The 12073-nt window shown below is 48.2% G+C and overlaps 1 protein-coding gene across 1 annotated transcript; it reads right to left on the reverse strand.

Annotated features, from left to right (window-relative positions):
* Positions 1–6776: 6776 nt before the first annotated feature.
* On the reverse strand, positions 6777–8731 carry LOC115304626 (protein CASC10-like). The gene is made up of 2 exons (XM_029954878.1): positions 8532–8731; positions 6777–7551 (listed from the first exon to the last, which is right to left on the reverse strand). Exons 1-2 carry the CDS (start codon positions 8693–8695, stop codon positions 7359–7361), a joined length of 357 nt encoding a protein of 118 aa, XP_029810738.1. The 5' UTR covers positions 8696–8731; the 3' UTR covers positions 6777–7358.
* Between the last annotated feature and the right edge of the window lie 3342 nt (positions 8732–12073).

Consider the following 12073-nt stretch of genomic DNA (forward strand, 5'->3'; position numbering starts at 1 on the left):
TTCTGCTGAATTTCCCTGGGCTCGTTCACATACCATCCAGCCAGTGGGTGTGAGGGGGGCTGGGCTCTGTGGGAGATGCTATAGTGAGGAAAATCTCAGGCTTCGTGGGGGACGTGAGTTTCCAAGAGGACAAAGAGGAAGCTGCGAAAGCTTTCCAAGGCCTAAATTCTAGAACTCGCACAACATCCTTTCCACCCTATCACATTTGTCAAAGTCAGCCACAGAGGCCAGCTTCCATTACAGGGGCCAGAAAATGAATTATGCTTCTGCATGGGAACGGCAAAGTCACATTACGAAAGGGCTGTGCGTTCTGGAATGGGCCAAACTCGTAGCCACTCCAACTATTGTTGTGGGGCGCCTGGGTGGCTCATTCAGTTAAGTGGCTGACTTCATCTCAGGTCATGATCTCATGGTTCTTGGGTTCGAGCCCCGCGTCAGAATCTGTGCTGACTGCTCACAGCCTGGAGTCTGCTTCTGAGTCTGTGTCTCCCTCCTCTCTCTGACCCTCCCCTGCTCACACTCTGACTCTCTCTCTCTCTCTCTCTCTCTCTCTCTCTCAAAAATAAATAGGGGCGCCTGGGTGGCTCAGTCGATTAAACGTCTGACTTCGGCTCAGGTCATGATCTCACGGTTCTGGATTCGAGCCCCGCATTGGGTTCCGTGCTGACAGCTAACTCAGAGCCTGGAACCTGCTTCAGATTCTGTGTCTCCCTCTCTCTCTGACCCTCCCCTGCTCACGCTGTCTCTCTCTCTCTCTCTCTCTCAAAAATAAATAAAAACATTTAAAAAAATGTTTAATTTAAAAAGAAATAAATAAAATAAATAAATGTTAAAAAAATTAGAAAATACTAATAATTGTTGTAAGTCCACATTATATTATTTTCATAGCTCAGACCAATGTTAAGTATTGTTAATGGTAAAATTGTTTTCTCAAGCATGAAGGAAAGCAATATTCAAATCAACAAAACTATTTTCGAATAGCTTTGTTATAAGATTTTTTATTATAATATCTACTCCTGGAGTGCCTGGGTGGCTCAGTCGGTTGGGTGTCTGACTTCAGCTCACGTCCCAATCTCAAGGGCTTGTGAGTTCAAGCCCTGCATCGGGCTCACTGCTATCAGCACAGAGTCCGATCAGATCCTCTGTCTCCCTCTCTCTGCCCTTCCCCTCCTCATTCTCTCTCTCTCTCAAAAATAAATAAGCATAAAAAAAAGTAAAATCTACTCCCAAATAGCTTTTTTATAAGATGATTCTAAAGATCCACAAATGTTTATCTTCTCCCTCCACACATGCACCCCAGATGCAGTTTTCCTCACCACGAGCCATTCAGTTTCTAGTTCTCTTTCATGGAAAAACTTTCCTTCCCACTTCTCCTTAGTTACGGCAGGACTTTCATCAGCAGTGTTGCTTGGCAGCTCCACTAAGTTTCCTACTTATTTTGGCCCATTGCCACTTCGAATATTAAGTCCCCTGATACGGGCTGTCAAAGGCAACACTTCTGAAACTGCCTGTTGCATTTTTCCCCCCATGCTATTGGGAAGAGCCACAGGGCAAAGCAGCCTCTGAACGGGGAAGGAGAGAAAAACCGGGAAGGGCTGGACTCTGAGAAGCAGCTTCTGATCAAGTCTACAGAACTACTTTTAAACAGCCAGGTGGCCATTAGCTTGTTTTTTTTAAGTTTATCTATTTATTTTGAGGGAGACAGAGACAACACAAGTGGGGAGGGTTGGAGAGAGGGGAGGGGGGAGAGAATCCCAGGCAGGCTCCATGTGGCCAGCACAGACATGACTCAAGACCATGTAACTGTGAGAGCCTTACCCGAGCTGCAAACAAGGTCAGAGGTTTAACCAACTGAGCCGCCCAGGTGCCCCAGCCATTAACTTTTAATGGGCACTTCTGTTGTTGCTCAATGACTTTTGGAGCCCATAGATATTCCTCAATGTTTTTCTTAATTGGCAAAAGAAATGCAACCTACTTTGTCTACCTTTAACCATCTGTTAAAGAACTCGGACAGGCTCAAGACTCAGTTCAAGTCCCAAATTACCAAAATTGTTGAAGATAACATTTGTTTTTACACGTCTTGAAAAACATTGGTATCCGCCATTTGTGGACAAAAGAAGCTAATCAGGTGGCAAGACAAGAATAAGAAAATAATTGGGGCACCTGGGCAGCTCAGTCGGTTGAGCGTCCAACTTGGGCTCAGGTCATGATCTCACAGTTTGTGAGTTTGAGCCCCGCATCTGGCTCTGTGCTGACAGCTCGCTTCAGATTCTGTGTCTCCCTCTCTCTCTCTGCTGTCCCCCACTCAGGCTCTGTCTCTCTCTCTCTCAAAAATGAATAAACATTAAAAACATTTTGTAATAAGAAAATAATTAAAGTAAGATTTCCAGGTTGCCCATAAATACTTCTAAATTTGAATTACTATTCATGTCAAAACATTACTTCTGAGATTTACGATTACTGTATTTGGTACTATTAAACTTAGCTAATAACATCTGTTCACAAGTAAAGAAAGCAAAATACGTAGAAGGAGAACTGGATGCCAAATAATAAGTTGACAAATTTTTCTGCCCAAGATAAAAAGTAATAGAAAACAGGTCTCTCTGAATCATTAAAAAGAATTTAAATTTAATTTTTCTGTTGTCTATATTCTATTTCTTATTAGTAATCTTTAAGTTCTTATAATGGATAAATAATTATTTAATAAAAGCAATAAAATATTTTCACAGTTATAAAAGATCATTATGTTTATATATATAAATCCACATGTGTATTATCAATTGAGTTTATTTGAAACCCTCCTATATTTAACAAACTATGAACTTCTGGATAACAGGCACATTTTCCCTTCCTTCTTAATATACTGTATCTAAATGTTCATCTAAAATACAGTTGATTTATGTGTGTGTGGCTGTTGTTGTTTAGATTTTTATTCATAGAGTCAGACGCTAACTTTTAGTTTTTGGATAGTACATCTGTCAGATCTATCACTTCTTCCAAGGGTTTCTCCAGAGCACTATAAATCTGAAATGAGAAGGAAGTATGGGCAAGCAAATAAGAAAAATGTCCAGGAATGAATCCTTGCTAAAGATGGTGCACAACTGAATATTTCACATTTAAAGTTATTTTTGTTATGTTATTTCCAAAGGGTCAGGCAGTTACGTTTCACTCACCCTGGTGACCTAAATTAGGCTCGGTCCAGATTTATGAGGACTGTAAAAGTAGGAAACTTTCGTTAAAAAAAAAAAAATTAAAACCCTCTGGATGGTTTCCCAAAGCACATCTAGCATTACTTAAGACTTTATTATGTCAGCTAGTTGGATATATCATGCCTACGGTCCTAGCCAGGTCTGTGAGAGTTCTGTGACTGATGCCTAATGGGGCCAATTTTCACTCTGGCAGACCAAATTCAAGTTCTAATACTATCTTGTATTCCAGTTTCCTTTGGATGCCAGGAATCAGACACTTTCAGAAGAAAATGTATCAGAGCATCTGCTTATTAAGTGATATTCCATTTATTTCATCTAAATAGCTGGCAGAAACAACTGACGAAAATCAAATCTAAAATAGAAAACAAATAGTGTTTAATCACTGAATTTGCTTTATTCTTTGCTTAACCTTCTTTCCCTCTTCTCCTTCATGGCCTCAATTTTCTACAAGCTTCCCCTACCTCCACTGAGGACTACAACCCTTCTTCAAACGGGAACAAATGTTCAGGGCACTCACCCACCTGCACTAACAATCATATTACAGTCACGGTATATTGACCGTCGCTCACATTTTTATTACCCTGCATCTGATGAACACTGATGCAATTGGGTGTCTTCCCCTGCACTAGGAAGGAAAAATAATAATTTAAATAGAATTCTAAAAGTTGGTATGTTTTGTCAATAGCTTCATTGTTCCTTGTGTCCATTCATCACCCCTTGCTTGCTATTGAAATCTTTCCTTACGGTCCAACGTTATTAAAGTCGGTCATTATTAAAGTCATCTCAAAAAGAGATACCTCTGCAACTTCTAAGGTACAGAGTAAGAATCATATTTTCAATATTTCAAATTCTATTGCATTTTCAAGCTTTTGAAACAAATATAATATTCCTGCGTATTTCCTAAGATGGAATTTCATGTAGACAAGGATGTGTTAGCAAAGATGATGCTTATCTAATGATTCTGGCATTGCCCCCTAGATAACTGTGCTCCTCCAAGAAAAACAGCACTGTTATTGTCAGAACACACTACAGTGCATATTCTGGAGTCCCGCGTGTCTTACACTTGAGAGAGAAAAGTCACTGGAAAATCAACAATAGTTGTATTTGTATTCATCTCATTTCATTAAAATATCCTCTGGGCACACTTTTTTTTTTAATAACAATTACACATTATTCTACATGATCACTTAAAGGGATTATTGTATTGTTTTCATTTCCACAAAAATCAGATTTGATTAAAGCTTCATGAAAAGACCAAAACACAAATTATTCCATGGTTCCTAATTTTCCAGCCCTTCCTTCAGTTGAAATGACTTGAGTAATTTGAACCAGAAAGCTTAAGCTGTTAGAGGTAAAGCTCAGCGAATAAGCCTCTCTAGATAGAATGCATGCACTGTTTTTAGTAATCTTCCATTAATGTGAAGTAGTTCTGCCCAAATAAGACTGCAAATGAGAAGCCATCATTCTGAATATTTGGAACAGCTCTGGTTCTTGTTTTACTTGTTGACATTTGATATGAAAAATACTGTTCAAGTGGTTCATTAATGCTATTTTCTATTTAATCACAAGGAAATTTAAAGCAAAGATGATTGTTTTATTGGTTTACCAATGATCCCTGATGATACGCCGACGACTCGGGGAAGAACAAAGTAGGTCCTCAACCGTGTTCTGAACTTCAGTGGGAACTTAAAACATGGGCATGGAGGTCTAGATCACACATTAGGGGCTGACTAGGGAAAGTCTGCTGAGGATGTATATTCCGTGTGTGTTGATGTTTAGAACGAAAACCAGAAAGGGGGGCAGTCACGTTCTCATAATTAGAGTTCTCTCTCTCAGTAGATTCATTGGGAGTGGAGAGAAGGATAACTCAGTAGCCTCTCTGGTGACAAGAGGTTACCAGAAAAAAGCTCAGCCATCACATGTAATTTACTACAGAATCTCTTGTCTAAGCCTAGAGGAGATACAAACCCTGTTTCATGTGTATTTTCATATAGATGTATACACGCGTTTTCTCTTCTGAAATTTTGATCCTACATATGCTTTAAATTGAACTGAGCTTCACATCGGGCCTGGGTGAGAAAGGATCTTCTAAAAACTTTGCTCAGCCCAGCAAATGCTTTAAAAGTGAACTAATTAATAAGCAGCCATCTCTTGATTACATAAGCATGCCCCTAGAAGGACTGCTCTCTGTATTTCGATGGGGGGGGAGAGGTAAGGTGCTGGGCTTTTAAGAACAAAGGAAAGTCTTCATCCTTCCTTCCCTCCCTCCTACTCCGTAATTCGACCACTCCATTATTCCTGGTTTTCCTTTTAAAACTTCGCTTTTCCAACCTCCACGACCACAAGTTTGGCCAAAAAAAAAAAAAAAAAAAAAAAAAGACTTAAAAACAAAATTTTAAAAATTAATTTCTAGGCAGGGCGTTGGGAAGGCGACCTCATCCACGGTCCTGGGGCTCGGTCCACCTGACGCACACGGTTTCCCACGTCCTCTGCTCTCCTTGCTTTTCTGGAGGGTTCCCCCCAAGGGGCTGAGGACGCGGTAAATCGAGAGTTAGCTCTGGCGCCCCGCAGCGTGTCTACCAACTTCTGCTTTTCTCCTGGGGAAGCTGCGAGCGTCTGCAGATGCTCCTTCTGCTCGGCCTGGAAGGCTCCCCGGACTGGCAGCCCAAGCCCCGGCTCTTCCGGAAGAACCCGTACCCGGGGCCAATTTCACGAGCTCCGAGCCTCCAACACTCAAGTGCCCTCGCCTGCCCTTCTGCACGAGCGAGAGAGCGCGCGACGGGGCTGGAGGGGGCGCGCGGACAGGCGGGACGCGGCTGGGGGTCCGCGCGGGCAGGGCGTGGGGACAGAGAGCGGCACCGTGCGGGCCGCCTCCTGCGCGCCCCGGGCCAGGCCCCGAAATGGGTCAGCGTGAGCGCGGGGTCGTCGGTTTCCCTCTTCGACAACTAACGAGCTTTTTGTTGAGGAGGAAACCGAGGTAAAGAAAGTCAGCTTGCGCGTTTATTTTGGTTTTTCGTGTTTGCCTCCCAATTAAAAAAGTGGCCTCCTAGGCGACAGCTTTGCGGTTTTCACAGTGTAAAACGGATTAGGGGGAAAGCTCCAGCCCCTCTCGACTTTCGCTTGCGGTTTGCTACCCCAGGGGCGGGTGTGACCCTGCGGCACCTGCCCCTGGGAACTATCCCCGCGGCGGCCCCACCCGCAGCCAGGCTTCCCCGGGGCGGGGCCGGACAGGGCGGAGCCAAGGCCTCGCGCCCCGGGGAAAGGAGGTTCCCAAAGTGCAGGCAAAGCTCACACCCCAGGCCCTCTGCCCGCCTTCCCTCCCCGGATACCTCCCGGCGCCCCCGCCCTCGAGCCAGAGCTCTCCGCGGCTGCGGGTCCTGGGGGTGCGGGAGTCCGGAGGCAGCCCCCAGGGGGCCCCCTCTCCGCGACGCGGAGAGAGGGAAGAGCAAAGGAGAATTTACTGCAGATGGCACCGGAATCAAAGTTGGCTTGTTCGTGACCTGCTCGGAGCTCGCAGGTTTCCCCCCAGGAATCTCGAGTTCGCTGAGGACACTTAAGAACGGTGAATTCACAGGCACACGCACATTTAGTTAAAAAGAAAGAAGGAAAGAAACAAACACTGCTCTTCCAGCCTCTCCGCGTTCCCTCTTTTCACTAAACAAAGGGTGGGCTGAAAACGGGGGGCGCTGGAGACGCGCGAGGAGGGGTTCCCTGCAGTCCTACAGTTCCTCCACGGCCTGTCGCGCCCGCGGCTGCCCACGAGTTTGCGGGGTGTGAGCGCCGCTTGTGATCCTCTGACCCGCCAGTCTCATTCTGAATACTTAGATCCGAAAGACCCCTGGTCAGGTCTACTCTCGCCGATCCTTTCGTGCTAGGCTTCTGGTTTTAATAAACGAAAATAAAAGTTTGCTTTGAGGTTAAAGAAACGCTGTTTTGATCTTTCCGCCCTGAAGCGTAACTTAACGCATCCGTTTATACCTGCGGAGAAGTACCAATTGTGATTCTCCAAATCGATACCCGGGCTTCCTCAGACGAGGTGCTGCAGGTAATGGAGCCAAGGCCTCAAGGAAATAGCAGCCGGGACCAACACACTCCGACAGTTCTGGACAGTCAGGCCGGCTTCGCGAGGGAGACTTGGAGCGGGTGGAATCACGGTGGCGGAAGAGCCGAAAGCGCGGGTGGGGAACCAAGCTGGTTCCACCTTAAGAGACCGCGCTGCACGGCGGCTGCGGAGGCGCCAGGCACCTGCAGGAGGCGCTGCTGCCCCGCGGTTCCGCCCGCACCGCGGCGCGCCGCCAGCCTCACAGCCCGCGGGCCTCGGTCCCCGGAGGGGGTGGGGACGCTGGGGGAGGAAGGGAGCGAGTGCATCCGTTAGGTAAGGAACCCGAGCCCTCCCGGATTTTGAAGCGGCCTCAGTGAGGCGTTTGCTGGAGGGAGCTTTCCGTCATTCTGCCGCGAGAGGAAATGTGGGGAAGCGCCCTCCCCTGCCCCCACCGCCTGCCTTCCTGCTTCCCTCCACCTCCGCTCCCCGACCCCGACCGTGCTTCCCAGACCCTTTGTTCTCGAGGTTGGGAGCTGAAGGGTGGGGAATCCCCGGGGAAGAGGTCCCCCTGCGCCACTCGGAATGAAGGGGACTCTCGTCTCACCCCCCACCCTCAGCCCATCCCAGCGGAGTCCTCCTCGCCCCTCCGCCCCTTCCTCCGCGTCGTAGTGCTTCCTTTCTGACCTGGACTCCCCCAGCTCCCGAGCTCCCGCTCCCAGGCCTCCATCGTCAGTTTACCCGCCTCCCTTCCCACTTCGCCACCTCTGAGGTCTCTGGGAAGAGGGTGGGAGAGGCAGACGCGAGGGGGAGGAGGAACCACGTCGCCTCCGCGGCTCGGAGAATCCCCAGGGAGCCTTTTAGGCCCCGACCCCTGGGACTCGCCACCGAGGAAGGGGTTTCCCGGCGCCGCCGCAGGGCGAAGGGACAGCCCCAGCTGGGAGGCCGCCGGGCCCGCGCCCCCGCCGCGTCGCCGGGAGCCCGGGGGCGCGCACCCCCGCCCGAGAGCCTTGGGGCGACGGCCTCGCCGTGCGCGACCTCCCCGTCGGCACCCAAGCCCCCACGGTTGGAGAGAAGGGGACGCCGTTCCTCCCCAGTTGGAGAAAAGGAGACACCGTAGTTCGTGCCCTGGGAAGGCGAATTGCAAACGGACGCCCCCTTCTTCCCCTACCCGCCCTCTCGGCCGCCACCCGCTTAGCCTCTCCGCCACGCGCGACCCCGAGGGCTCACGCGATTGTATCTTCTTGAGGACAGTTACAGTTGCTTTCAGCTTGATTTCTTACTTGGGCCAAGGCGTCGCTAAGTGAAGCCAAAGGGCAGGGATGCAAGGGAACGGAAGCTGGGGCAGGAGACTGAGCGCAGAGGTGGGAGGACGTGGCTGGGCGGCCCAGGCGTGGACCGCCTCCCGGAGTCCCGAGTCCAAGTTGAGGCAGGACTGCCCGGGCATGCCCACGTCCCGGCCCCGGGCGGCCGCAGCCCAGCAGCCGAGCCCTCCACGCCCTCAGCTCGGAATGAGCCTTCTCAGAGTGCCACCTACGCCCTCTGCACGCTCGCGACGTAGAGGGGGCTCCGGAGGAGCCGGGGCCCAAAGTAGGTTTCCCCCTCTCCCCCACGGGGGAAGTGGACACGGCCTGGGGCAGTCAGCTCGGGGCTTCCTGGAGTCCCCTCCGGCCTCTGGTGTGACCCTGGACCTCACTGGCTCTTCGAGAGCCGCGCCAGCAGTTCTCTGGGCAGCGGGTTCCCCGGGACACACCCCGTCCCCACCCCCGAGAGCTGGCGGCCAGCTCGGGATGCCAGGCGGCCAGGCGGGCGCCCTGCCAAATTCCGCGTTCCTCTCCAGGAGACGGGGAGTTGCGTCCCAGGCTCGGGAAAGCCCGCAGTTTGGGCTTGGGACTGTCTTGCAAAGCCCCCCAAGGCGCCAGGGACGCCTCTGCAGGTTGAATTCCTGCTCCGTATCACTTCAATTTTAATTAATCTTTTAAAACACCGCTGTCACGTCGCTTGCAGAAAATTAATCAAACCTGAATCCTTGTTGCATAGCAAGAATTTCGATCCGAGTCTTTTAAAAAGGACTTGACTTTGCAGAGTCACGTCTTTTACGTTACCCTCATTCCCCCTTTAGCAAGGGAAATATTGCAAAAGTCAAGACATGTTTGTTTGGTTCTTTCTATCTTCAAAATGAAACTTTGCCTATTTCTGATCTTTATTTTCTGTCTTTGAACAAAAAAAAATAACGAGATAGATTGCCTACCTCTGTTAATTCAAAATATAATTACTTTGAATGATCTTTGTTTAAGAGCTCAGATAAACTAAGATAATCTTAATTTTAATGTGACACGACCCCTATTTTTTCTTGTGAATAATGAGAATAAAGCAGTCATTAATTAATACCAAGATATCTCCATAGAAGATGGTATCTGGTCTCATTGAGACACTGAAACATCAGTTGTATTAGTAATTGATACTGTATAATTGAACATGAAGATAGTCGTCTATTTTTAACCTCAAAGCTCAGAGTTTATTTGGTGATTACTGAGCTCCTAATAATTAATTTTCGTTCCTTCTTGCTGCATAAATAATTTCTATAATTCCCAGTTCCCATGCAATACAGGCTTCTCATTAAAATCCACCCCTCAAAATATAAGATGTGAAGCTATAGTGTGCAGCAACCCTTTCCATTTCATTATTTATATATGCTCTGTTTTTTATATCTTCCTGTTACATTCCCGTTGCTGTGATTTGCCTCCCAAAAAATACAATATAACTACAATATGTTTTGTCACAGCTTTGTCCTTCTGTGTGCTGGGGGTTCAATTTGATATATAGTACTGGAGATCTCCAGTCTTTCAAGTTTCTGAAAATTGAGGATACGTTCCAATGAAGAAGGAAAATTTTTGTAGAGTGAGGTTGCCACAGATCATCCTCCCATCGAACACAGCCCACAGTATCTCACACTCTTCTGTGGTTAAAAATAGACTTTGCTCACACACATTCTGTTTCTCCAACCTGAATTGAAGATCTGCTCTCAACAATTTCCTGGGTTAAATTTACACAACTTTTGTCGTTTAAAAATAGACATCACCTCCCAAGAAATAGAGAAGTCTTCCAAATAATCATGGAAATTTAGACTCCACCTTTAAGGTATCTGATTTTTCTCAGCATCAATTTGCTGATGATCCCTTTTTTTACCCAGTGGTGGAGGAGTCTATTTTCCTCAAGTATGTCTAAAGCTCCCAGTGTATTTCTTCAGTATGTCTCCCCCTAATAAGTATATTTTATACCACATAAATATTCTTAGTATCCACCCTGCCAAACCTTTACACTTGACTTAATCGTCAGTGCTACTTCTAAAGTGATGAAAAGTATATCGGTTTTCCACTTTTCTTTCCCCTTTTGAACAATTAAGACTTTAGGTCAATATATGATGGAGTAATTCTCTTCTCTTGGATTTTATATTTTCCCACTATAATTTAGACTGAAATGGGATTAAAACGGGATCTAGAGTTCTAATCTTGGTTGATGTTTTGGTGTATTCACCGTAATGAGTCCTATTCCCTGGGGTCATGAAGCTCCCAAATGTCAATCAAGCAAACTGATTCAGAAATGCCATTGTTCGACTCCCACGTCACTCCCCTTCCTCTCATTTTATTTAACAATACCGGAGTTCTCTGATCAGTCATTCGGAATATGAGGCATTATCTGGGGAAAATTCACAAAGTGTCTTGATCTTTCTTTGGGAGATACTGTTAAGGGGTTTCCGAAAAGCAGAAAGTGCTTGTTTATATTTCTGTCTTTGGACCGCACTACGGATCGAAGGAACCAATGAATACCGCTTGAAAGAAAATCATACCGTAAATCCGTCAAAAATTAATTCGTCCAGTTGAATGTTACATTTCTATTTTCGTGTTTGAAGCACCCTGTCTGGTCACCGGTGGAGAAGTGTGACCAGGTCTGAGTCCGGTTGGCATACCCTCACTTTCAACCCCGTCTATTTTACCCCATTTAGGAATGCTGAGGTACTTAGTCTGCACTAGTTAACCAGGAATTTATTTGGGGGCGAGGAAGAGGCAACCTTTGCCCCGGGAGCTCTGCCCAGCCCACTCAGACACGTCCGGGAGTCTCGGCCACTCGCATTTCCCATCCGCAGACCTGGGTCATCCAAGCTTGGGGTCCCAGCTCCGGGACAATCCCCAAAGCCAAAGGCGTTAAGTGTGTTACTCGCTCCGAACAGCCCAAATTAATAATCAGCTTAACTCGTGGAGGCCTCGAGCCTTCACCCAGAGTTCCCCGAAGGTCCCCAGTGCCGAGCCCGGCTCCTGCGAGGACTTCCTCGCAGGGAGAGGCCGGCGGGCAGGGACGGTTCCATGGGAAAAGCTGTCTTAGCGTCTTTCCCTTAGAGAACTGCGGGGAGGGAGGCAGGAACCCACCCTCCCGTTAGGAGTTCTCACAAGGGATCCATCCAGAATCGCAACAGCCGCTCTGGCTCTGTGTGCTCGATGTGCTTTCGTACCCCACATGCTCGCGTTTGCGGCACGCATCTCCAAAGGCACCAACCCTGGCGCCCCGCGCGCTCTCCTCTCGCGCGCGTAGAGCCGAGGTGACCGGGGGAGGCGGCGGAGGTGGGGGCAGGGGGTGGGGCCGCTCTCTGGTGGGACACGATCAATCACTTTAAAGCAAAGGGTTCAAAAGTTCCCACCTCCCCTTTGGAGGGGAGCCGACGAGCTCTCCCGGGGCCTGCTTCTCGCTGCAGCCCGCGGGTTGCCGGCAGCGGCGCGACGACGGCGGGGAGCCCGGCCGCCCTTCGCGGGAGACCCTTCCCGGGAGC

Source organism: Suricata suricatta, chromosome 10 (genome assembly GCF_006229205.1).
Source record: "Suricata suricatta isolate VVHF042 chromosome 10, meerkat_22Aug2017_6uvM2_HiC, whole genome shotgun sequence".
Classification (NCBI taxonomy): domain Eukaryota; kingdom Metazoa; phylum Chordata; class Mammalia; order Carnivora; family Herpestidae; genus Suricata; species Suricata suricatta.

What these genes read in the sequence shown, in the direction of transcription:
- LOC115304626 (XM_029954878.1), bottom strand. Translation starts at nt 8,695, where the DNA reads ATGCCCGGGCAGTCCTGCCTCAACTTGGACTCGGGACTCCGGGAGGCG. An exon ending in TTAGCGACGCCTTGGCCCAA is followed by an intron (nt 7,552 to 8,531) that starts GTAAGAAATCAA and finishes TTCCTCCCCCAG; the next exon opens with CGTCCCCACCCCCTCCGGGG.